At 48.4% G+C, this 27251-nt stretch overlaps 1 protein-coding gene across 1 annotated transcript in view; it reads left to right on the top strand.

Moving 5' to 3' along the window:
- The window catches only part of Muc4 (mucin 4, cell surface associated), a 46492-nt gene that overhangs the window by 4542 nt on the left and 14699 nt on the right, over positions 1–27251 (top strand). Inside the window, exons 2-16 of the mRNA XM_052158144.1 lie at positions 9512–11476; positions 11606–12230; positions 12348–12924; positions 13176–13446; positions 14752–14880; positions 16657–16785; positions 18643–18776; positions 19521–19685; positions 20620–20775; positions 21501–21631; positions 23085–23173; positions 24875–25034; positions 25219–25355; positions 26070–26189; positions 26498–26709. Of these exons, the coding sequence (XP_052014104.1) occupies positions 9512–11476; positions 11606–12230; positions 12348–12924; positions 13176–13446; positions 14752–14880; positions 16657–16785; positions 18643–18776; positions 19521–19685; positions 20620–20775; positions 21501–21631; positions 23085–23173; positions 24875–25034; positions 25219–25355; positions 26070–26189; positions 26498–26709 (5000 nt within the window). The remainder of the gene's footprint in view (positions 1–9511; positions 11477–11605; positions 12231–12347; positions 12925–13175; positions 13447–14751; positions 14881–16656; positions 16786–18642; positions 18777–19520; positions 19686–20619; positions 20776–21500; positions 21632–23084; positions 23174–24874; positions 25035–25218; positions 25356–26069; positions 26190–26497; positions 26710–27251) is intronic.

Raw genomic sequence — 27251 nt, 5'->3', positions numbered from 1 at the left:
TGTCCTGCAGGGCCGACAGCTGTGGAATGGATTCTGGATTTTAAGTAACTAACATGGGCAGGCAGGGAGGGGATTTCAGGAAAGGGGCGACACATGTAGGCTTGAGAAAGCTCTGTGAGATGATTGTCCTGGGTACTGTGACTGAAAGTGAACAGGGCAGGGTAGCAATGGGATAAGAAGTCAGCCAAGAACCAGGGAGGCTCCAGGCAGAAGATGCTGGCTTGGCGGTGGCACTGAGACCCAGAAAGAGTGAATGATAGCAACCAACATTCTAGCAAGCCTGCAGAGACACAGAAATGAGGCGGCAGCAGACGTCGTTTGGTGAGCTTGGGTAGAGGCTAACTACTTCACGAACTTTACCTCTCTGGTGTTACAAACTCTGTCATTGACCCAGTTTCATAGGTAAGTACCCCAAGCCTCAGGGGAATCAAATAATTTGCCGGAGTCACACGGTAGATGTTGGTCAGCGTGCCTCTAGGTGCCAGCTCATAATCGCGTCGTGGACCCATTGGCTTCTGCCGTTTCCTGCCCACATCTTGCTCAGAAAGGACCTTGTTAGGGGATGCCAGAAGCTCCGTGCCTGGCAGGAGCCACAAGCAAAGCCACCTTGTTTCTCCCTTCCCTCCGTCCCAAGTCAAACAGCACCCGAACCGAGTTCAAGGGAACCGGCCAAATCAAAGGTCAGCATCGTTATCCCGGCTTCCTCGAGGGCTTTCGTTTCCCCTCATTAGTGGGTGAAGCCACATTCTCTGTACCGACCTTAAAACAGTAGATCTGCATCATCAAGGAAGACCTTCCAGAATCCATGCCTCACAGCAGACTCTAAAACAAGAGATTCAACCCTTCTTTCTAACTACATCCGATAGAGCCATCAAACAAGGCCAGTCAGCCCGGAGCTTCTTCACCTGGGGTGTTGTGCCTTGGGTAGGGTCCTCTTACCTCACTTCTCCCAGTATGTGGAAAACGATACATCCAGACACGATGCCAGGACCATCTTTGAAGCACCAAGACCCCCCCCCCCACACACACACACACACACAACCTCCACAAGCCAGTCCAGTGCCTACTTTCAGAAGTTTGACCTCCAGGCTCCGCCCTCTTGGTTTTACAGCTTGCCTGACTTAGCTCCTGTCTGAGCTGGGCATACCCACCCGGCCTAAGATTGCTACTAACAGCAAATATGCTAAGGGAAGGGCACACTTCTCGGGCCCCATAACTATCATCTGGGCCTTTTCCTAGTCCTAGGGTTACCATGACAATTGCAGGAGTTACAGGTGCCATTTCACTCTCCCACCAACCTCACTGACGGAACTAAAAGGCTAGGGCCTGGGGAGTGCATGGGAAAGATGTCCATGATGTCATTCTCCTCAGCCCAGCCCCGCTCCAGGTGGTCTGCCAGACTCTCCGAGTAGTTTGAGTATTTCAAGTTTGTCTCTTTCCTTGTCTTGAATTCTAGAATAAAAGAGAGACACACAGTGGTGCATGTAATGCCCGACAGTTGATTCTAGGCTGATATGCACACAGATGTAGTCCTTGACTGCCCATAGATGGTGGAAGGCTTGGCCCTCCCTCCCTCAACTTCTTCACACTTTCCGATGCATTTACTGCTAAAAAAACAAAACAAAACGCTACAGTTGGGTTCTATAGCTTGGACTCTACTCTCTCCCAGGCAACCCTGCAAAGAGATCACCAGCCAAGAGAGAACAGTGAGGAAGTGAGAGGAATTGTGGGAAATTTTCTTTATGACTCTTTCACCTCTAGTTCCAGGAGAAAAACCCAAAACAAACAGAGCAGGTGCTGAGACACAGCCTCAGCCCACAGAGCGTGCAAGGCAAAGCACGTTTTCTCTCTGGGATGTGACGCTCCACCCTAGTGAAATGTATTCTTCTGTCCTCTTCACCCCTGTTGCCACCACTCCTCCTGAATCAACAGCACACCCATCACCTGCTCATGACTGTGGAGTCACCAGAGGGCCACCAAGAAGAGTGATGTCCATTTTCACTTTCAACCTCGCCATCCCTGGAGGGGGCACCGCACAGCTGGGAGGTGTGGCTTTGTTGAGGCTGGAGTGGTCAGAGCGTGCGCTGAGGTCTCCAGGACACAGCCGTGAGGCTAGGAACCAGAGCCAATGGCTTTACCATCCCTGGGTGATGCTTCTCCTCTCTTAGAACTTGGGAGCTTTTATGTTTTAGACTGTCCCACGTGGACCATCAGACAGTGGTTTTGCCACTGCATGAGTGCAACAACTCACTACTCACACTGATCCCCATAGAAACAAGAGCCAGAAAATAGTCAGAAATGTCCCAGTGCCACGTTCTCTGCCCCTAAAAATGTGTGCTTGGCTTGTCCTCAGGCTCAGCTTCCCATCAGCACGGTATCAGCTGGCATCAACCCGGGCCAGCTCAACCGCCATCGCTCACCCCCTCCTGGCACTCCAGATGCCAGGTGGCAGTCCTGGAACTGAGCAGGAGCTCACATCCTCGGAGCCTTGTCCCTTGCCTTGGTGACCCTTAACCTCTGCTTAGGAGATGTTGGGCATGATACTTAGCCTAGAATTCTCACTGTGCAGCATGGGCCACTATCGGTGACATAAGGGGAAAGGCATGATGAAAATACCAGGCATTCGTATTTTTATTATTCAGGGAGTTTATACGTACTACCTATCAGTGGCAGACGAAGCAGTTCAGTGTGAGAGCTAGTTAGTCACAAAAACAAGTTGATGCTCAAGGACTCAATATGGAGATGCGCCTTCCATTTATCTACCAGGAGTCAAGGAGCGCCTCGAGGATGGGCATCTTATAGAAGCCATCCTGTCATGCATACAGATATACTGACTATTTTCAGACACTCAGCTACAACCAAAAGAAGGTCAACCATCTGCAAGCGGCCAACCTCTGAGAACTGCTTTGGTAAGGGTCTTATATGGCAGCTAGACCTGTGCTCTTAGCGTTGGAGCAATTTCCTTCCAAGGCAGGCAATCCTGGTCCTTGTAGCTAACATCAACCCAACAGCAGTATGAGGGAGGCATTGACTGGGTATGTATTAGTCAACCTTTCATTACTAGATCAAAAATCTCAGAGGCAGGCTAACTGATAAAGAACACGGTTTATTTAGCTCCCAGTTTGGAATGCACACGTAGGCTACAGTGGAGGACCCCATGGAAGAACAGTCAGTGCACCGATGAGACTGTTCCACCAAAACAGGAAGCCAGAAGAGAGGCAGGAGTCCCATGATCCCTTCCCAGGGCGTGCTTCCTGGTGACCTAAGAGCTCCCGGCAAATCTTCCTGGTAAGGATCTCACCATCACACTGAGAAGCAAGGCTTCAAAAGATGAGACGTTGAGGGACAAGCTGACGCCATAGCCAAAGCATAGCGGACAACAGGAAACCAGACGTAGGGAGAGTAAGGAAGGAGTTCGCATGACACAGCAAAGTACGCGAGGGGACATGAGTCATGTGGGGGAATGATGGTTGGCACCAGTCTACAACACTGGGGACAAGGGAGAGGAAAAAAAATGGAAGGTGACTCAGAGGGCTTCAGCCTGGACACCTGGGAACAGTAATTAACAGTTAACATCAGGAGGGGGATGGAAGGTTTGTCTTAGGGGTTTGCTGCACAGCAGAAGCTATGCAGATCTCTCTGAGTTCGAGGCTAGCCTGGTCTACAAAACAAGTTCCAGAACAGTCAAGGCTACACAGAGAAAGCCTGTCTCAAAAAACAAAAAACAAATTACAGCTGAGCATTGGCTTAGGTTGTTAAAGTTGATTTTGTGGGAAATCCAAGGCAATTGGGTGTTACTTTGTGGGTGTTACCCTTAAAGGTTGGTTGAGCACAGGGCGGGATAGAAGTCTTAATTCTCAAGTGAGGTGCATTATTACTTCTGGCTTTGATGTCCAGCAAAAATTCCAGTCTCTTAGAATGTAAGATATAGTCTCATAATATATCTCCACGCCCATCATCTTGCTTTATAATGTTTCTTAAAGTGTGGTCCATGGGCTGTAGGGACCAGAATCACCCTGAACCAAAAATCAGATTCCAATTACACACAGAAAACTAGACTCTCAATGTCAGTCCAAGGACACTTCTTTAGTCATAGATTAGCTCTCACTCAGTAGCCCATCTTAAACTATCTCTAGTAGCCCAGGTTAGCCTCAAACTTGAGTCAATCCTTGTTTCAGCCTCCAACGTGCTGGGATCAGCGGCCTGAGCCACCCCTATTTTTTTAAAAAGATCCCCCATGGAGTCTGATTTACCTTATTTTTTATAAAAAAGATTTCATTTATTTTTAATTATGTGTATGTGTGTGTGCCTGTTTAACTTTATGTGTATCACACTTACACAGGCTCCTGGGGAAGCCAGAGGGTGTCAGACTCCCTGGAACTGGAGTTACTGACAGCTGTGAGCTGCCTGGTGTGGGTGCTGGGACCTGAACCTGCATCTAGGAAAGCAGGAAGCACTTTTAACTGCTGAGCCTTCCCTCCTCCTCCTCTTCATTCTATCATTTGAAGATCACTTTCTTACGAACATTAGCTTCTCTTACCACCGTTTAATACTTGAACACGGCACCCCTAAGATTAGTAGATAATCTGCATGTCATTTGCCTAAAGAGCTCACCGGTCGGTGGAGGGCACAGCTTAGGATGTATTGTTTAACTAGCGATGAAAGACGGAAGCAATCAGTGCGTGTCTGTTGTATTAACACAAAGCCCTTCCTTCCCAACGCAGGCTTACCAGAGTGAGAAGTTTTTTTTTGTTTTGTTTTGTTTTGGTTTTGGTTTGTTTTCCACTTATATCCCAAACATTAAAACCCAGGTCAGAAAATGAAAAGGAAGCATTTCTTGCCTTCTTGTCTGTTTTCACAGGAGAGGGGCGGGGCACACACGTATATCGTGGTGTACCTGTTGAGGTCACAGGGAAACTTGTGAGAGTCAGTTTTCTTCTCCCCACTACATGGGTCCTGGGGATCAAACTCAGGTCATTAAACTTGGTAGCAAGCACTCTTAATCTCTGCTCCATCTCAGCAGCCCAGAACTTTTTTTTGAGACAAAGTCTCTCCATATAATTCAAATTAGCATCAAACTCAAGCAATCCTCCAGTCTCAGCCTCCCAAGCACTGGCTTTACAGATGTGCACCACCAGAGCTGGCCTTCAGGACTTTAAAGGGAGGGCACGAATAATTCGAAGGTTTTCAATAATTCATGTCCCTCGAGGGTCACAGTCCCCGCTTCTCGTGGATTATCTGTTGATCTTCGTGAGGTCATGCATTCATTTTCCTTTTCTGCTCTAAATCCAGCTTGTCCATAATATACTTTTAAAAATCTGTTGTTGGGTTTGGCTTGCTACTATTTTGTCTAGGACATTTATGTGGATGTTATTACCAAGATTTATTTGTCTTAGTTTTTCTTTCTGAAGTATCTTTATATAGTTTAACATTAACGTTACATAAGCATTGTAAAATCGGCCATAAAGCATTCTTTTTCCAAACTCCAGAAGAGACTATGTAAAATTGAAGCTACACAATCCTCCCATGTCTGATAAGGATGCCCAGCAAGGTACTCTGTAGCTCCGCCCACTCCTTTGTCTACAACAGTTTAGACAGGTCCCCCCCCCCCCCCAGGAAGCAGCTCTATTAATAAAGTACACAGGTTTGCAGGTGAGTCACTTGACTTGTGTAAATGAGAGCCGATTCAGAACTCCTCTCACTTGAAAATCTGAATGACTCTCAGGAAGGGAATGAAGGAACTGGGCGTGGTGGCTTAGTCCTAAAATTCTACACCAAGGAGGTTGAGGCCTCAAGATGGCTGTGAATTTGAGACCACCCTAAGATGTGGTCTCCAGCACAAAGAAAAGGGAGACAATCCATTTCCTTTCAAAAAAGAACAACACTATAAGGTAATATCTTCCTGTAGTCAACTGAAGCCTAAACACATTAGATGGAAAATTCCAGAAATGAATATTTCAATAGGTTTTAAATAACTTATCAAAAGATATTCTTACTGCTATATTTTATTATTGTTGTTGATCTCTTCTAAAGCCTAATTTATAAATTAAACTTTAGTGTAGTGTGTATGAATAGGGGAAATGATTATATTAAATAGGGTTGGATACTGTTCAAAGTTCCAGGCATCCACCTGGGCCTTGGAAATGGATTCCCTGAGGACAGCAGGGATTACTGTAATCCAAGAACAAAGAGTTACCTCTGTAGTAAGACATTGTCTCCTTCTCCTCCCGGAGTTTCTCATTGTCTGTTCACAGTTCCAGGTTGATTTTACCCCTTTCATCTCCTGGGAGATACCCTCCAGTCAGAGAAGTCTTGTTCATTTCAACCCTGGGACGATAACCAGGGCTTCACATTTGAAAAGCACGTGTTTTATTACTGAGCCACAGCCCCAGCTCTGCGATTTTTTTCTTCATTTTGGGGTGGGGTTTGTATACAGAGTTTTACTATGTAGTTTAAGTTGTCTTCAAAGTCACTAAGTGACTCAGGAGTATCAAACTTAGAGACTTAAGATCCTCCTGCCTCAGCCTGGGATTACACACAGACACACAGACACATAGACACACACACCCATACCCACCCACACCCGCACACACAGAGATACACAAACATGCACACACACACACACACACACACTCACACACGCAGATACTCTCAGCTCTGAGGTGTGAAGCCACCCTGAGAAGCTGGCTTCTCTGTGGGAAGCCTGCACTGCCCCCTCTCATTGGTTAGACTGACTTCCCAGGACTGTTCCCAAAAATATTTCTGAGTCTCTGAGCTAGCACAGGTTTTGTTGGCTAGCCCAGGCTCACTCAGCTCAGGAGGATACACAGGCATCCCAGAATCCCTTTTTCCACCCGAGGCTAGGCTACTACTTCCTCGCCATGGAGAGGGACACTGAACACTGCCTCCTTTGTTTGTCCCTCTCAGGGCTGTTTTGTTGTTGTTTGTTGTTGTTTTGATTTTTTGGATTTGTTTTTCTCTGTGTAGCCCTGGCTGTCCTGGAACTCACCCTGTACACCAGGCTGGCCTCGAACTCAGAAATCCGCCTGCCTCTGCCTCCCAGAGGTGCTGGGATTAAAGGTGTGAGCCACCACCGCCCAGCTCTCAAGGCTGTTTTAAGGGAAGGAGAATTTGACAACTTTAGCAAGAAAGATTGGTCACTTCCAATCATGCCAGATAGATTAATGTTTAATCTTTATTTCTAAATTCCTTGCAGGGGCAAAGTTGATGATCTCTTTTCAATTAAAGGACATGTCCATTGATACAGGATTTTGAAAAGCATTCATTTATATTATTGACAAATTTACTAGGAAGCCCTAAGTGTGTGAACTAGAGTTCTAACCACTTAAGGCATGCATGGAAAGTTACCAGAACCACAGCTCTACGGGCTTTGATTTTAGTTAGCTATAATAAATCTTTTGATTAAGAATTTTAAAAATAATTTAAAAAAGAATTTAAAAAATATTTTAGTAAGTTTGTATTGATTTACATATTACAGGAGCTAGGCATAATATTTCTACATGGAAATATTATACCTATGACTTTAGCCCCAAATTCATCATCCTTTGGCCACTCTCTTCTTTCCCAATATCAAGGATATTTTAAAGTGTTTATTATTATTATTATTATTGTTATTGTTATTATTATTATTATTATACAGGGTTTCTTTGTGTAGCCTAGGCTGTCCTGAAACTTGCTCTGTAGACCAGGCTGGCCTCAGAGATCTGCCTGCCTCCCAAGCACTGGGATTAAGGTGTATACCACCACTGCCTGGTTTATAGTTTTTATTCTTAATCACGTATGTAGTATGTATGTATGTATGTATGTATGTATGTATGCATGTATGTTTGGGTGTATGTGAGTGCAGGTCCTTGCAAAGATCAGACTAGGGCTAAATTCGTAGGAGACTGAGCTGCTGGATGTGGAGTTTGGGGGACCCAACCCTGGTTCTCTGCAAAAGAGGTGTGTGCTCGTAAACATTGCTCTTGTCCCATGACTTCTAGAATTTTCACATTGCCCATTGTGCCTTGGAGAAAGCAGCAGCATCTTCAGTGGTGGCCACCCTCTCTAAGGCATGCGACCGCCTGACACTTGAGTGATCCTCAGGATTCTGCACTTCCCACTCTCTTGGTGCCGCTATCCCATTCATGTTCCCAGGCTTCCTCCTCCTCTCCTGACTGGGTCTGGCACACTGAGCTCCAGAACCTGGTGTTCTAGAGAACACCAAGAGAATGTGGTGTCTCTTCTCCAGAACTTTGAATATGGCAATGAAGGATGCGGAGAACTCTGAAGAGCCTGGGTATGGGTCTCGTCTTCCCAGGAAGAGCTGGAAGTTTTGGAAAAGTCAGCTCTCAGTCTCTAGTCATTTAGAATACTGGGGGTAACCGCTCGCTCTTATGCAGATGTTGTGAAAACCAAACGCATGCGTGGATGTAAACACGCTTTCTACACTAAGTGGTTGCTGTGTTAACTCACGTGTGGTGTAACCACTGCCCCATCCTTGCTTTCTTATGGTTCTCTTTCCCTCTTTCCCTCCCCTTCCCCTCCCCTCCCCCTTCCTATCCCTTCCCCTCCCCCATCTCTTCTACTAGGAAACAGGTTGTCATGAAGGACTCAGCAGGTCACATGCACTACTCATCTATAAAATGGTGTGAATAGGATGTCCTCTAAGGCTCTGTTGTGATTTTTTTTTTAAGATTTTATTTATTTATTTTGTGTACACTGTAGCTCATCTCCAGACTGTAGCTGTCTGCAGACACACCAGAAGGGGGCATCAGATCTCATTATGGATGGTAGTGAACCACCATGTGGTTGCTGGGATTTGAACTCATGACTTCTGGAAGAGCAGTCAGTGCTCTTAACTACTGAGCCACCTCTTAATTCTCATAGGCCCTAGGTATGTTTTTTCTTTTTGGTTCCCTTTCCTCTGAGAAGGAAAAAAAAAAACCTAAACTGTATTTTCTACCTGTATTGGTGAAGATGAATGCAACTGAGGCAAGCTAGAGCCACGATAAGATTGATTCATGAGAGTTATTAACCAAAAGTGTTTTTGTGGATTCCTAAAGGTGCCTTGGAATCCAATAAGGCAGGGCTTTGATGTGCAGCTTACCTTCCTGCACAGCTTTAATTGGAGAGATTTTGATCACATGATCTGTGTGCATGTTTTAATTATGTAGTGTTGCAGACAGTGGCGGATGTCTCTTGGCTTCCAAGTTTAACCTGAGGAGAATAGAAGTTTTATGGGATCCATCAGATGTTACTATCTTTCAAAAACATCATTAATGGAAGCAAAACACCATTGCAAGTTACTGCAATATTTACCAGTAAATTGCTGTGTGCCTATGTGCAGAATTGATAACCGTGGTTAAATAAGTGAAACCTCACAGGAATCACTATTGAGAGAAATTAAATGGATCATTAGCTGAATGAAAGAATTTGGATGGAACTTTCCATTTACCTAAATGAAACTCTGCAAAAATAATAAAGTCCTTGTTTGTTTTATTTCAAGAAGATGCTCTAGCAACTCCATCAACAGAGAAGACACCCACATCCCTTTACAGTAGCACCAGCACATCTCAAATGAGCTCAACAGACTCTACAGACAAAACGAGCAGTAACACTGAGCAAACATCAACGATGGTTCCTCAAAGTTCCAGATCAACAGTGTCTCAGAGCCAACACACGGGAAGCACGGAGACCAGCAGCCAGCCTGAAACAACCACACCCACAGAGGTGACCACATCAACTCCTTCAGCCTCCTCACTTGACCAAAATCAGGCGGATACAAGCTCCCAGGGAACACCCTCTCCTGGTGAGACAACCACCTCACATGGTATCAGCCTGAGCACCTCTCCTCCAAGGACATCAGACATGTTAACCACAACACCCTCCCCAGAAAGCAGCTCAGTTGACACAGGGAGCACAACTGCAACAACTACTCAAGGTTCTACACCTGCCACCACACAGGCTTCAGTGACACCTTCAACCCAGAAACCCTCAACATTGTCAACACCCATCACCTCAACTCAGAAAATTTCAACCCCTTCTCTGAGTCAACAAACTGGAAGCATGGATACCAGTAGCCAATCTCAAACCACCACAAACACAGAGGTGACCACAAGTGGCCAAACTCTGGCAGAGACAGGTTCCCAGAAACCACCCTCTCCAGATGCAACAACCACCTCACATGTGCCCAGTGTGAGCAGCTCACCTCCAAGGACATCACACATGTTAACTACTTCAGCCTCCACAGAAATGACCTCAGTAGACACAGGACATACAATGGCAATAACTACTCAAGGTTCTGCACCTGCTACCACACAGGTTTCAGAGACACCTTCAGCCCAGAAACCTTCAACAGTGTCAACACTCAGCACTTCTACTCAGGAATTAATTTCTTCTCAGAGCCAACACACTGGAAGCACGGAGACCAGCAGCCAACTTCAAACAACCACACCCACAGAGGTGACCACATCAACTCCTTCAGCCTCCTCACTTGGCCAAAATCAGCCAGAGACAAGTTCCCAAAGAACAATATCTCCTGGTGAGACAACCACCTCATATACTCCCAGCAAGAGCACTTCATCTCCAAGTACTTCAGATATGTTAAGCACTTCACCTTCCACAGAAAGCACCTCAGTAGACACAGGACACACAACAGCAATAACTACTCAAGGTTCTACACCTGTCACCACACAGGTCTCACCAACATCTTCATCCCAGGAAATGTCAACAGTGTCAACACCCATCACTTCAACTCAGAAACTGTCCACCCTTCCTCAGAGCCAACACACTGGAAGTATGGAGACCAGCAGCAAAACTCAAACAATCACAACCACAGAGGTGACCACATCAACTCCTTCATCCTCCTCAGGTGACCAAATTCAGACAGAGACAGGATCCCAGGGAACACCCTCTCCTAGTAAGACAACCACCTTACATGCTCCCAACCTGAGCAGCTCATCGCCAAGTACATCAGACATGTTAACCCCAACACCCTCCACACAAAGCACCTCATTAGACACAGGGTACACAACGACAATAACTATTCAAGGTTCTACACCTGCCACCACACAGGTCTCAGTGACATCTTCAACCCAGAAACCCTCAACATTGTCAACGCCCATCTCCTCAACTCAGAAATTGTCAACTCTTCCTCAGAGCCAACACATTGGAAGCATGGAGACCAGCAGCAAACCTCAAACAACCACAACCCCAGAGGTGACCACATCAACTCCTTCAGCCTCCTCACTTGACCAAAATCAGCCAGAGACAAGTTCCCAAAGAACAATCTCTCCTGGTGAGACAACCACCTCATATACTTCCAGCAAGAGCATTTCATCTCCAAGTACATCAGATACGTTAAGCACTTCACCTTCTACAGAAAGCACCTCAGTAGACACAGGACATACAATGGCAATAACTACTCAAGGTTCTACACCTGCCACCACACAGGTCTCACAGACACCTTCATCCCAGAAACCCTCAACAGTGTCAACACTCAGCACTTCTACTCAGGAATTTACATCTTCTCAGAACCAACACACTGGAAGCACAGAGACCAGCAGTCAACCTCAAACAACCACACCCACAGAGGTGACCACATCAACTCCTTCATCCTCCTCACTTGACCAAATTCAGAAAGAAACAAGTTCCCAAAGAACAACCTCTCCTGGTGAGACAACCACCTCATATGTTTCCAGCATGAGCAGCTCCCCTCCAAGGACATCACACATGTTAACCGCTGCACCCTCCACAGAAATCACCTCAGTAGACACAGGACAGACAACGGCCATAACTACTCAAGGTTCTACACCTGCCACCACACAGATCTTGATAACAACTTCATTCCAGAAAATGTCAACACTCAGCACATCTACTCAGGAATTAACATCTCAGAGCCAACACACCGGAAGCATGGAGACCAGCAGCCAGCCTCAAACAACCATCGCCACAGAGGTGACTACACCAACTCTTTCAGGCTCCTCAAATGAAGAAATTCAGACAGGCACAGGTTCCCAAAGAACACCCTCTCCTGGTGAGACAACCACCTCATATGATATCAGCCTGAGCAGCTCACCTCCAAGTACATCAGACATCTTAACCACAACACTCTCCACAGAAAGCACCTCAGTTGATACAGGGAGCACAACTGCAACAACTACTCGAGGTTCTACACCTGCCACCACACAGGCTTCAGTGACACCTTCAACCCAGAAACCCTCAACACTGTCAACACCCATCACCTCAACTCAGAAATTTTCAACCCCTTCTCTGAGTCAACAAACTGGAAGCATGGATACCAGTAGCCAATCTCAAACCACCACAAACACAGAGGTGACCACAAGTGGCCAAACTCTGCCAGAGACAGGTTCCCAGAAACCACCCTCTCCAGATGCAACAACCACCTCACATATGCCCAGTGTGAGCAGCTCACCTCCAAGGACATCACACATGTTAACCACTTCAGCCTCCACAGAAAGCACCTCAATAGACACAGGGCACACAATGGCAATAACTACTCAAGGTTCTACACCTGCTACCACACAGGTCTCAGTGACACTTTCATCCCAGAAACCCTCAATAGTGTCAACACTCAGCACTTCTACTCAGGAATTAATTTCTTCTCAGAGCCAACACACTGGAAGCACGGAGACCAGCAGCCAACTTCAAACAACCACACCCACAGAGGTGACCACATCAACTCCTTCAGCCTCCTCACTTGGCCAAAATCAGCCAGAGACAAGTTCCCAAAGAACAATATCTCCTGGTGAGACAACCACCTCATATACTCCCAGCAAGAGCACTTCATCTCCAAGTACTTCAGATATGTTAAGCACTTCACCTTCCACAGAAAGCACCTCAGTAGACACAGGACACACAACAGCAATAACTACTCAAGGTTCTACACCTGCCACCACACAGGTCTCACCAACACCTTTATCCCAGGAAATGTCAACAATGTCAACACCCATCACTTCAACTCAGAAACTGTCCACCCTTCCTCAGAGCCAACACACTGGAAGCATGGATACCAGCAGCAAAACTCAAACAATCACAACCACAGAGGTGACCACATCAACTCCTTCATCCTCCTCAGGTGACCAAATTCAGACAGAGACAGGATCCCAGGGAACACCCTCTCCTGGTGAGACAACCACCTTATATGCTCCCAGCCTGAGCAGCTCACCTCCACGTACATCAGACATGTTAACCCCAACACCCTCCACACAAAGCACCTCATTAGACACAGGGTACACAACAACAATAACTATTCAAGGTTCTATACCTGCTACCACACAGGTCTCAGTGACAACTTCAACCCAGAAACCCTCAACATTGTCAACGCCCATCTCCTCAACTCAGAAACTGTCAACCCTTCCTCAGAGCCAACATACTGGAAGCATGGAGACCAGCAGCAAACCTCAAACTACCACAAACACAGAGGTGACCATAAGTGGCCAAACTCTGGCAGAGACAGGTTCTCAGAAACCACCCTTTCCAGATGCAACAACCACCTCACATGTGCCCAGTGTGAGCAGCTCACCTCCCAGGACATCACACATGTTAACCACTTCAGCCTCCACAGAAAGCACCTCAGTAGACACAAGGCACACAACAACCATAACTACTCAAGGTTCTACACCTGCTACCACACAGGTCTCACAGACACCTTCAGCCCAGAAACCCTCAACGGTGTCAACACTCAAAACCTCTACTCAGGAATTAACATCTCAGAGCCAACACACTAGAAGCACGGAGACCAGCAGCCAAACTAAAACAACCACACCCACAGAGGTGACCACATTGACTCCTTTATCCTCCTCACTTGACCAAATTCAGAAAGAAACAAGTTCTCAAAGAACAACCTCTCCTGGTGAGACAACCACCTCATATGCTTCCAGCATGAGTAGCTCCCCTCCAAGGACATCACACATGTTAACCACTGCACCCTCTACAGAAATCACCTCAGTAGACACAGAACATACAACGGCCATAACTACTCAAGGTTCTACACCTGCCACCACACAGGTCTTGATAACCACTTCATTCCAGAAAATGTCAACACTCAGCACATCTACTCAGGAATTAACATCTCAGAGCCAACACACCAGAAGCATGGAGACCAGCAGCCAGCCTCAAACCACCACTGCCACGGAGGTGACTACACCAACTCTTTCAGGCTCCTCAAATGAAGAAATTCAGACAGGCACAGGTTCCCAAAGAACACCCTCTCCTGGTGAGACAACCACCTCACATAGTATCAGCCTGAGCAGCTCACCTCCCAGGACATCAGACATGTTAACCACAACACTCTCCACAGAAAGCACCCCAGTAGACACAGGGAGCACAACTGCAACAACTACTCAAGGTTCTACACCTGCCACCACACAGGCCTCAGTGACACCTTCAACCCAGAAACTCTCAACATTGTCAACACCCATCACCTCAACTCAGAAATTTTCAACCCCTTCTCAGAGTCAACAAACTGGAAGCATGGATACCAGTAGCCAATCTCAAACCACCACAAACACAGAGGTGATCACAAGTGGCCAAACTCTGGCAGAGACAGGTTCCCAGAAACCACCCTCTCCAGATGCAACAACCACCTCACATGTGCCCAGTGTGAGCAGCTCACCTCCCAGGACATCACACATGTTAACCACTGTACCATCCACAGAAAGCACCTCAGTAGACACAGGACACACAACGGCCATAACTACTCAAGGTTCTACACCTGCCACCACACAGGTCTTGATAACAACTTCATCCCAGAAAATGTCAACACTCAGCACATCTACTCAGGAATTAACATCCCAGAGCCAACACACTGGAAGCATGGAGACCAGCAGCCAACCTCAAACAACCACAACCCCAGAGGTGACCACATCAACTCTTTCAGCCTTCTCACTTGACCAAAATCAGCCAGAGACAAGTTCCCAAACAATCTCTCCTGGTGAGACAACCACCTCATATATTCCCAGCCTGAGCACCTCACCTCTAAGTACATCAGGCATGTTAACAACAAAATCTTCCACAGAAAGCACCTCAGTTGACCCAGGGAGCACAATTGCAAAAACTACTCAAGGTTCTACACCTGCCACCACACAGGTCTCACAGACACCTTCAGCCCAGAAACCCTCAACAGTGTCAACACTCAGCACTTCTACTCAGGAATTAACGTCTTCTCAGATCCAACACACTGGAAGCACAGAGACCAGCAGCCAACCTCAAACAACCACACCCACAGAGGTGACCACATCAACTCCTTCATCCTCCTCACTTGACCAAATTCAGAAAGAAACAAGTTCCCAAAGAACAACCTCTCTTGGTGAGACAACCACTTCATATGCTTCCAGCATGAGCAGCTCCCCTCCAAGGACATCACACATATTAACCACTGCACCATCAACAGAAATCACCTCAGTAGACACAGGGCACACAATGGCAATAACTACTACACCTGCTACCACACAGGTCTCACAGACACCTTCAGCCCAGAAACCCTTAACAGTGTCAACACTCAGCACTTCTACTCAGGAATTAATGTCTTCTGAGAGCCAACACACTGGAAGCATGGAGACCAGCAGCCAACTTCAAACTACCACAACCACAGAGGTGACCACATCGACTCCTTCAGCCTCCTCACTTGGCCAAAATCAGCCAGAGACAAGTTCTCAAACAACAATCTCTCCTGGTGAGACAACTACCTCATATACTTCCAGTGTGAACAGCTCACCTCCAAGTACATCAGACATGTTAACTACAACACCCTCCACAGAAAGCACCTCAGTAGACACAGGACATACAATGGTAATAACTACTCAAGTTTCTACACCGGCTATCACACGGGTCTCAGTGACACCTTCAATCCAGAAACCCTCAATAGTGTCAACACTCAACCCTTCTACTCAGGAATTAACGTCTTCTCAAAGTCAACACACTGGAAGCATGGAGTCCAGCAGCCAATCTCAAACTATCACACCCACAGAGGTGACCACATCAACTCTTTCTGCATTCTCAAGGGGATCCACTCAAACACAGACAGTTTCTTGGGGAACATCCTCCTCAGGGAAAATAACTACCCCATCTACTTCTAGTAGGAGTACCCCACCTGGATCCACATCAGAAATATTCACCACCACAGATGCCACCTCAGGAAACACAGGGAACACACTTGTAACTGGAAGCCTCAGTGTGATCACATCAAGAGTCGCAAGCACAAACCTAGTTGGACTGTCAACAGTCGTGCACAGCACCTCTACTCAGCGAGTGTCTACACATTCTCAGAGTCACCAGACTGAAGGCATGGGGATGTCCAGCACGTCTCAAGCCAGCATCCTCACAGAGGTGACCACAGAAAAGCACGTTGCCTCTTCCCCTGGACCCATTGTGACAGAGACCTTTTCTCATGGGACGTCTTCCTCAGGTGGGTCAGCTCCCTAGCACTGCAGGCAAGGGTGAGGTGAGGTTCGCAGTGGAGAATGGTGACCAGTTCTCCATTCCTTCTGCTTTCTATGGCTATGAATGGAGGCGCTGGCTGTTGACCAGTGTAGAGACAAACATTTTAGCTGTTTCTCCCAGCTCCTCATTTTCTGTGACTCTCATGTTCTCAGGTATAAAACCCACTGCCGTCTTCTCTCCCTATATGTCCAGGATTGACCACAAAGTCAGACAATGACAGAAGCACGGCACACTTGGCCACCTCCTTGACACTTAGTACTCCCAGCACAACCACAGCCTCCAGGTCAACAGTGCCCCCAGCCCCTCCTTCACCAGATCAGGGTAAGTGATGCCAATGAGGTAGAACGCTGGTGTCTTCTACCTGAGCTGGATGGAAAGGCTGGAGCTGTGGTTGCTAGACTGTGTTTGTCAATCTAGGTCCTTGTGTGTAGCTGAGGGATCCAGTTTTTTTTTAAATTTATACTCTGTTCTATATAGTCCACAAATAATCCACCGTTTCCCGTTGTTTCTTAAACCAGTAATTCTCAAGATATGGGTCATGACACTTTGTGGGTCAAACAACCCTCTTACAGGAGTTGCCCAAGATCATTGGAAAACATATTTATATTAGGATTTTTTTAAGATTTATTTATTTATTTTATGTATATGAGTACACTGTAGCTAGATAGATGGTTGTGAGCCATCATGTGGTTGCTGGGAATTGAACTCAGGACCTCTGCTCACTCAAGCCCCGTTCATTCCAGCTCCACTCCCTCTGGCCCAAAGATTTATTTATTATTATATGTAAGAACACTGTAGCTGTCTTCAGACACACCAGAAGAGGGCATCATATCTCATTACAGATGGTTGTGAGCCACCATGTGGTTGCTGGGATTTGAACTCAGGACCTTCAGAAGGGCAGTCTTAACCACTGAGCTGTCTCTCCAGCCCTACATTACTATTCTTAACAGTAGCAAAATTTTAGTTATGAAGTAGCAACAAAAATAATTTTATGGTTGGGGGTCACTACAGCCTGAGGGACTGTATTGAAGGGTCACAGTGTTAGGAACGTTGAACACTACTGTCTTAAAAGACAGATGAATACTCAGTCTCACATCCTTACTTTCTTACTCACAGTCTCTGCTCTCTGGGATTAGCGATTACAGGGAACAAGGAGACAGTCCCAAAACTGGGTACTGAACATTATTTTGTGCATTTCATTGGGCTGGGAGTTGGAGATAGGAAAATATTCAAGGACTGATGAACTGTTCTATAGATGAAAGACCAGGACACTAGGGACAAACAGTCAAAAACCCGTAAGGGATATGGAAGTAGGGTAAAAGTGAACAGGAGGCTTCCTGGTGAGGAACTAGGGGCGAGGGAGAGCATCCTAGATAGGCAACAGTCTGAGCAGAGAGAATAAAGCCACGGGAGCGACATGATGGTCCTTGTGTTGAGTTGGGTGGAGAGCTCCGAAGCATTTGGAATTGCCCAAGAACTGAGTGAGGAAGGGAATCAGGAAGGGTATAGCTCTGCACAGGTGGCTGGCATGGAGAAACTTGGGAGAGCCAAGGGAGGCATCAGTGAGAAAGCCAAGAGACTGTGCTAAGCCAGTCAAGGCCGTGCAGTACAGAGTTAGATCCACGTGGGAAATACTTAAGACATAGTTTCCCAAACTGGAATCCGAGGACATACAGGGTGGCCTCGGGCAATTCAGTGTGTGTGTGTGTGTGTGTGTGTGTGTGTGTGTGTGTGTGGGTGTGGGTGTGGGTGTGTGTGTAAGGGGAAGGGGTATGTCTTCAAATTTATCTGGAGAAGTACCACTGTAGGAAACAGGTTTCATTTTATGAAAAGGTCTTTAAGTGACTAGTCTGCTGTTTTGGAGTTTCGTCTTTTTACCCTTTAGCAGTTCTGACTTCCCAGTCAGAAGATGTCCTACAGTGATATCCTACGGTGATATCCTACGGTGATATCCTAGCAGCAGGACTGTTATATCAGGATGCTCTACCCTGGGGGATGACGAGGGTTTGAGGGTTCCAGGGTTCCGGCTGAGAAGTAAACAAGATGTGTCTGAAGAGGGAGGGTTGCCTCTGGAAGAGGGGACAGGTATGGGGCAGGTTAGGGGAAGCTCTCTCAGGATCCCGAAAGGAGGGAAGACCGACCCTCAAGGACTCCGCTCTCTCCTCTCTCTTGGCCTAGGCATTTCCCTCTTCCCCTACGGGCCTGAAGTCGGAGACAGGAAATTGTTTGCCAGGACTGTGGATTTTAACTCACCAGTCTTCAAGATCCAGATTGGCTTTCCCCTTGGTTCCTCCCTGAGGGATTCCTTCTACGTGAGTCTCTGACTGAAGCTTTGTGTCGGGTCTGGGGCTTGTGTTTCTCTGAGGAGATGGCCTGTGACAGAGCAGAAGAAAGGACGGAGGTCACTCTTGTTCAACACTTTTGTAGCCTTCTTTTATGTCAGATTTTCTAGTTGTGCAAAGCCACACCTCCCTGCCTGCATGGACAAAAGCATCCTTACCCTGGTAAAAAGGGATCATGGCTGTTTGTCAAGGTTTTTTTTTTTTTTAATAAGGAAGAAGCTAAGCTTGGAAACTTGATTGTTTCACACCATTTCTATTTCCCTGGGTTCCTTCCTGATTCCCTGGGAATGTGATCCTGCCTTCTCTTGACCTCAGGGAGAGGAATAGGGGACACTTTATGAGAGCTCAGCACAGTGACAGAAATGAGGACGTTGACTCCTTTATCCTCATCTGATATGTCACAAGCTTCAAGATAGGGCGAGACACTTTACCAAGAGGGCGTGCCTCTGAGGGAAGCTGGGATGCACCACAGAGGCAGGACACCATCCACTGCTTTGGACTGATGCTAGAATGTCCTGAGAGGGATGAGTATTTGTGAGGTTGCCAGATTTTGAGTTCTCCTGGAAGTCAAAAAGTGCACCAGCGGACCGTCGATGTTGACACCTCTGACCCTCTGTGAAGATGGGCTCTTAGGGGGAGCGCCTGCGAGGAACTGGCCTTAGACTAGGATAACCCTTCCCTCATTCCTCCCTAACCAAGAACCCCTGTGCTCAGTTTACAGATAATGGTCAGATCATTTTCCCAGAGTCAGACTACGATGTCTTCTCCTACCCCAACCCACCTCAAAGAGGCTTCACGGGAAGGGAGCACGTGGCCATGGTGGCCCCATTCTGGGGTGATGCTGATTTCTCTAGCTCCAGGGGAGCCATCTTTTACCAGGTGGGTCATTGAAGGCCTTGGCAGTCAGGAGCTCCCGGCATCCTGCCCAGAGGGATGAAGGGCAGGCACTTCAAGGGCATTGTATCCCAGCCTAGATCTTCATGGAAAGGGACTGAAGTTTAAATACAGGGTGCAGAGGAAGCCGAGGTAGAATGTAAACAGACTCTGGGACGCCCTACTTCAGCAGTGTGAAGACCTGCAGGTGACAGGAATGGAGGTTGGGTCCCGCACAACCCCGCCCCAGCTGCACCAACACTCCTGAATTAAGTTAATAAGGCCAGCCCGTGAAAGTACGTAGCAGCAGATGTCATAGCAAATATGCTTTGTGTGCCTGCGGCTGACAAAGCTCCACCTTGGTTTCAAAAATGGGCAGACTTGCACCTGTCCTTAAGGAGTTACAAGCTAGACATGGGAATGTAAAACTAGACACACATGGTCGCACCATGCAAGCTGATTCGAACTAAGAGATGCATCGGTTCAATTCCAGAAGGCTCGGATTTCTGGATAGGGACCCTCTAGTTCACATGCCCCAGATTTCTCTTAATCTTAAAATCAAAAGGGTTTGTAAAAATTCACACTTGGGGAAAAGATGTTCAGGTAGCCATGGGCATCGAAGTGACTAGCATCCCCAAGCAGGAAGCAGGGATGCCCTTAGGACAGAGATTTTTCAATCTTGCTACTGCTGCGACCCTTTAATATGGTTTCTCAACTTGAAGTGACTCTTAGCCATAAAATTGTCACTGCTACTTCATACCTGTGATCTTGCTACTGCTATAAATCATAATGCAAATATCTGATATGTGACCACTGTGAAAGGGTCGTTTGACCTGCCCCTCCCTGCCAAAGGGGTCACAACCCTCGGGCTGAGGAATGCTGCCTTACAGACATTTGAGGGACCCTCACCCCCTTGTTCTTACCTACCTTCCTTTCCTAGGAATATGTCACACTTTACGATGAACACTATCAGCTAATCCGGGAGGTGGAGACTTTGATTAATGAGTTCACAAGTAGCTGGGGCTACAAAGCCAAGTGGACACTGAAGGTCACCTGGGTCAATGTTCCTGCCTATCCTGCCCAGGGGAGCTTGGGGGTGAGTGGATCATGGATGGCTCCTGTGACCCTTCTGGGAGCCGAACATCCCGTCTTGTAGGTGGGAGCTACCTTTCCAGAATACTCGGGCTGGAGAAAAGATCGCTGGTTACACTATCCCTGAGAGCAGGGTCTACTGAGTGTCCATGGTGGACCAGGCCTGCCTCGTGTCAGAAACCTCAGCTGCATTTGCGGGCAAGAAAGTCTGGTCACTGATGACTTCATATGACTCACACGGGTCAGCTTTCCTTTGCTGTAGTGAAACATCAGTACATGGCACGCAACAAACAGTTCACCAACTGCCCAGCTGGCATAGATAGGACATGTATAAGTTCTCCATAAGACACGAGTGGAGGGGACACCTGGACAGTGCCCTTACATGTCTAGAGGGAGAGATAAGGAAGGCTTCTCACCTCTGAGGTCTTGTATAACCTCTCAGGCTCATGCATCCTTCTTACAAGTCTTCTTGAAACTAGATTGCAACTCATAGCCCTTTATCTCCTCTCCCTGAAAATAAAGTTACAGGGAAGAAAAATAAGGCATGCTAAGAGCTTCTACACCCAGGGTAAATGTCACCCAGACCACAGCAAGCTTGCCAGCATGTTCAGCCCTGGGGGGGGACCAGGAACAGGTGATGTCCCTGCATCTGCTCAGAGGTGTGGGACACCAGGGAGGAAACCTCAGATCTCTCATACACATCTCCATTTGTCTTTCCCCAACTTCCAGACCAATACCTACCAAGCCATCCTCTCCACAGATGGGAGCAGGTCCTACGCCCTGTTTCTCTACCAGAGCCGTGGCATGCGGTGGGATGTGATCCAGGGACCATACAACCGAGTGCTCATGGGCTTCTCCAGGTAAGCCGGGATCGGCTTGGTGTCAGCACTGGACCGTGAGAGCTGTGAGCCCTGCTCACACTCCCAGCCTGTCCCTGAACACGCAGTTCTTCCTGAAGAAAATCCCCCATTCATCCCGGCACTGTTCCCATTCCAACACCTGTGCACCAGAGCCCTTTAGCCTTTGACCTCTCTGGTTTCTTCCCACTGACAGCACTTCCCACTGGCTAGCAGCCACTTATTACACCTATTACATGATATACATTATTTATTGTTTGTTTTGGGGAATCTCAGCCACCCACGAGAGCTGACAACTATCCTACAGATAAAACCCCTATCCTATACGTAAGAAAACTTAGGTTCAAGCAGATGAGTCATTTGCCCAGAGTCGGAGAGTTTCATAGTGGCAAAGGGGGCGTGAGAACACAGGCCCCGCCCTCCCGGAGTGGAAGTTGTGATCCCTGCAGGTTAGATGGGGAAGGAAGAGAGGAGAAGGGCCATGGCTGGCTACCTGTGGCCTCCCACACAGGAAGGAGCCACAGCCTCTGAAAGAACAGCTCCCTGAGGCCTGATTGTGTGGCGACTGGTTGTGAAGGTCACACATGATCATTACTGGGCAATGGTCACAGATGGGCTTCTTTTACTTTAGGGTGTGTTCAGCCTGCCTGGCATGGCTTTGACTGGTTTTTGATGTGCAATGAAGGAAGGAAGCATGTGATTGCCCAGGCAGCTAATACCACACCGTCCTCACTGAACCCAACAGAGATGTCAGGCGTGTATGACTTTAGCCTGTGTGACTGTAGAGCAAAGACCAGGAGTCGCTTTCTGCGGACATGCTCCTGCAGCGGCACTGGGGCTGCAGCAGCAGATTTCCTTCTATCCTGGACCCACACCTCGACAGTGGAGGTGGGAGGCCCTCGAATCTGCTCTCCACTCAGATCGGAGGGATTTACAAATGTCACTGCATCGAAGCCTTGAAATGCTCTGATGTAGTTACGGCTGAAGTCTCTCTCACCCAGATATAAAACCCCCAAAGTCAGACCAGATCACCAGTCTGGCAAGTGCAGAATCAACGGTTCAAAGTGACTGGTGCCCCAGTACTGACCTTGAAGCCCCCCTACCTCCCCACCCCCGCCCGCAGTATGTCCTTAGATAGCTTCAAGGGAAACAAAGAGAAATCTGGCCTCAACCCTGTGGCTTCCACACCCTGTGGTGCTGAGTGAGCCTGCTGATGTCTCCCCGATGAGATGTGGGATAAAGCAGACCCTCCACACCCCACCCACCTTCTCTTCCTTCTCCCCCTGGGACTGTGGCTCAGTCTGGCTGCCCACCTGACTGAGTCATGGGCTACCAGCTGCTGACTGGGGGTTAGCTGGGATGACTGACAAACTTAACAAATGAGTAGCTTTCAAAATGAGGGCAAAGAGCCTGAGTATGTGACACAGAGCCCTGAGAGTCTTCCCTTTGCCCGCAGTGGAGATGGATATTTTGAAAACAGCCCGCTGACATTCCGGCCAGACATGGAGAAGTATCGTCCAGATCGGTTCCTGAATTCCAAATTAGGTAAAAGTGCCCCCCACCGTAAATGAGCTGACTTTAGTCTCCCCTTGCCCTCTATACCATACTCCATGACAGTCCTAGACAGATGTAGCCTCTCCATCACCCTGAAGAGTCCTGCACAGACCAACCACCTACAGGTGCATCCACAGCTGATCCTGCCTGGGCCTTTCATACCCTCAGTCCCTATAAATCTCATTCTATAGAAGAGACAAACCCTGTCTGTCTGTCTGTCTGTCGGCACTCTGGTCCTGGACGGATGATGACAAGGTCATTGCAGGAAGGGAGATCGGTGTGAAGTTAGAATAACCCAAATCAATGTCCCATTCCAGAGCAGGAGTAAGAGCCTTAAAGAGGTCTAGCAGGAGGCATTGCAAAAGACCGGCATTCACTCGGCCAGCATTTATTGAGCACTTATTATCTGCCAGACGGTAGTTAACAGGCAGAAAGATGAAGAGAACGAGGGAGAAGGTCGACCATGTTGACTCTCAACAAGCATTCACTGTGGCGGAGACCCTAGTGTCCAGAGGCAAACTGTGGCGTGTCCTCTGAGACTCAGTCTAATATATAGAGGCCCCAGCGGGAAAGAAATGTCAGCTTCCGAAATGTGATGGAAAAATGGGCACACTAACGTTCAGGAGAGGCCAGTCATGCAGATCATAACGTGTGACTGTGAGATAACGTGTGACTGTGAGTCCAGGTCTATTTGATCTGGGACAAAGACGTTTGGCAATCAGACAGACAAGTTGGGTGGGATGACAGGTGGGTGCCACCCTGTGGAAGAGCATCTCTGTTACATCAGGGCTCTCTATCAAACACCTCAGCTTATGTCTTAGGGTAGCTCATGAAGTGTGTGTGTGTGTGTGTGTGTGTGTGTGTGTGTGTGTGTGTTGTGTACAGAGCATTATAAGCAATGTTATTCTTCTGAAAACAGTTGCTTCATTCATGTGGATATAGGGTTGAAAATCTCATATACTAGACCATATTTTGTTCAGGGGTGCAGGGAGCCTCTAGAGTCCACTCCTCTCCCTAAAGTTGTGTGTACAGTATGAAACTTCCAATGAATTGAAGGTTTAAACTTCACAACCCCACTAAAGATTTTTCTGGTTTCTTCTCCCTTCCCAAGATGGTGTCTGGGCCCAAAGGAGGCTTCCCCAGACTCACAGTGACGGAGCAAGGCCCCACTAGCCTTGCCGAATTCTCTGTGGCTTTCCAGCTAGTTTCTGGGCATGGCCCTCTGTCCTGGTTGCTTTGGCCACTGAAAGTGAAGGTGGCATGACTGGGCGGGTGTGTGTCTCTAGGGGAGGAAGTGAAGGCGTTTGAGAATTAGAAGGCATGACAGTGAGAGACAGCTACAGCTAGCCCGAGTGAGAGAGAGAGAGAGAGAGAGAGAGAGAGAGAGAGAGAGAGAGAGAGAGAGAAATGAGGGAAGGTAGGTAGGTCAAGATGATTCATAGTAATGTCCCCCTGCCCAGCACTTGTCCGAGTTTTGCCTTAAGGTCCAAGATTTCGAGCCTTTGGAGCTTAGTTCAAGGTGGTTCGGAGATAAATCATTGCCAATCTGAAGTGGGTCCCGCCCCAGGAAGAGCTATCCAGAGGGGCAGGACACGGATGGAGGATGCAGCCATGAGTTTGCGTTGAGCCTAAAGCTGGAGCTGAGCTTGCAGCCTGTGTCCTGTCATAAGGGCTGCTTTCCTTGATTCGCAGGCATCCGCGGACTGCAGGTCTACAGGCTACACAGGGAGGAGCGGCCCAACTTCCGGCTCAGGTGTCTGCAGTGGCTGGAGAGTCAGCCTCAGCAGCCCAGCTGGGGCTGGAGAGCCATTTCCTGCCCTTGCTCCTGGCAGCAGGGACGACGGGACTTTCGGTTCTGGCGCACCAACAGAGGTGATACCTCCTTCCTGCCCTTCACAAACCCACCCACCATCACCTCTGCTCACACCTGTCCTGCCGCTTCGCAGGCACCCTGAGCCCCTCCCCCCCACAGACACAGCCAGCCCCTGCCCACATCACCCTGCCCACATCACCGGCCACAAGCTCCTGGGTCTGAGGATGTCTGGTCTCTCGGCAGGTTGGTGGGACAGGCAGCTGTGCAGTTTCTCCTCCGGGCAAGGGGGCGTGTGCTGCAGCTATGGAGCCTGGGGAGAGTTTCGAGAAGGCTGGAGAATGCACAGTCCTTGGCAGTTTGGTACGCATCTTCCTGGAGGTCTCAACCCCACCCGCGGCTCTTCTCGGACAAGCTATAGGACCTTCCGGATGAAGCCTCTTGGCCCCCCCCCCCACCCCCATGCTGCCCAGCTGCTTTCTGTCTGGTCCCAATCCCCTGATCTTGAGAAATTCAGAAGCCGCCATCTTCCTTCCTTGTATCCTCTCAGATTAGGGCAGAATGTATCGTCTTCCACCTTCATTTGGCCCTGTGCCCTCAGCCTGGAGTGGGGAATCTTTCTAGGCCAAGGAAGAAAGCCTACTTTGACGTTATCCTCTGATCCCATGGTAACAGGATGTTTTGGGGGAAGACTTAGAATCACCTCACCACAGAGACCTTCCAAGGGAGCTAGGGCACACAGAGGAGAACAGGTGGGATAGCTTACATCTGCCCACCCTGGGGACGGCTCTAATCTCTAGTGACTTCATACCGTCATCTCTGTTCTCTCTTCTGCTGGCTCTCCGAGAGCTTGTACCGTGTGCCTTGCTATGTAATGACACTGCCATTCATTCAATGAGGACATAAAATGTCATTTGATCATAGGTCACTGGCAGCCATTTGGGCGCAGAAGGATATGTAGTGTGCCACGCCTGCCTCCAAGGGTGTACTCCTGCCGCTGATACCACCATACTCTTCCAAACCCGCCAGTTGCTTCCCCGGGGCCCCTGCCCTCTGATAAACTGTTCTTCTCCACAGACGAGGAGCAGGAGGCACAGAACTGGTGCTGCCGCTGGAACGACAAGCCCTCGATGTGTGTCCAGTACCAGCTCAGGCGGCCCCGCATTAGCTGCGCTGGGTACAGACCCCTACGGCCCGGTGAGCATCGTGGTTGAGGTAGACTAGCAAGGGATCCACTTCCTAGGGCAGAACTGCAGCCACAGGGTGATGGTGACAGGCTTTGTGTGAAGAAGCTAACAGTGAACAGAGGGAGACTTTGGACATGGCTCTTGCAAAGGGGTGAGGACTGAGGCCAGGAACTACACGTGAAGAGGACTTTGGGGTAGATTCTAGATGCCCGGAGAATTTGCCCAAGCTTGAGTCTGCCAAGATGGATGGACACCTTACCTGCTGGGGGTCTGAGACCATGGCCCTAACTGGCTACCGTGTATCCTCCTTTCCTTTAGCTTGGACATTCGGTGATCCCCACATCACCACTTTGGATAATGCCAACTTCACCTTTAACGGGCTGGGGGACTTCCTGCTGGTCCAGGCCCAGGACAGAAATTCCTCCTTCCTGCTAGAGGGCCGCACCGCCCAGACTGGCACTGCCAACGCCACTAACTTCATTGCCTTTGCGGCTCAGTACAGCAGCAGCAGCCTGAAGTCTCCCATCACGGTAAGCGAGGGGGTACCCAGGGTATCCTTGCATTCCCTTCCCCGGAACCCCTCAGGGGCTGTCAGCTGGACACTGGAAGAGGAAGAGTGTAAAGACAGGAGAGATTTGCTGTCTCCTTTTCTCACTGCCGTGTCCAAGCACAGGACAGAAAACCACTGAAGGAAGGAAGGGCATGCTGGACAACTTTCTGTCACGTCGACGTAGGAGTCATCTGTGAGGAGGGGGCCTCCATTTAAAGAGATGCCTCCATAAGGGTGGGCAGCAGGCAAGCCTGCAGGGCATTTTCTCGATTAGTGATTGATGGGGGAGGACCCGTTGTGGGTGGGGCCATCCCTGGCCTGGTGGTCCTGGGTCCTATAAGAAAGCAGGCTGAGCAAGCCATGAGGAGCAAGCCAGGAAGCAGCACCCCTCCATGGCCTCTGTGTCAGCTCCTGCCTCCGGGATCCTGCCCTGCCTGAGTTCCTACCTTGACTTCCTTCAGATAAACAGTGATGTGGAAACATAAGCCAGATTAACCCTTCCCTCCCCAGGTTGCTCTGGTG

The sequence above is a fragment of the Apodemus sylvaticus genome, chromosome 15 (assembly GCF_947179515.1).
Source record: "Apodemus sylvaticus chromosome 15, mApoSyl1.1, whole genome shotgun sequence".
Classification (NCBI taxonomy): Eukaryota; Metazoa; Chordata; class Mammalia; order Rodentia; family Muridae; genus Apodemus; species Apodemus sylvaticus.
This window is presented reverse-complemented; position numbering and strand designations above follow the sequence as displayed.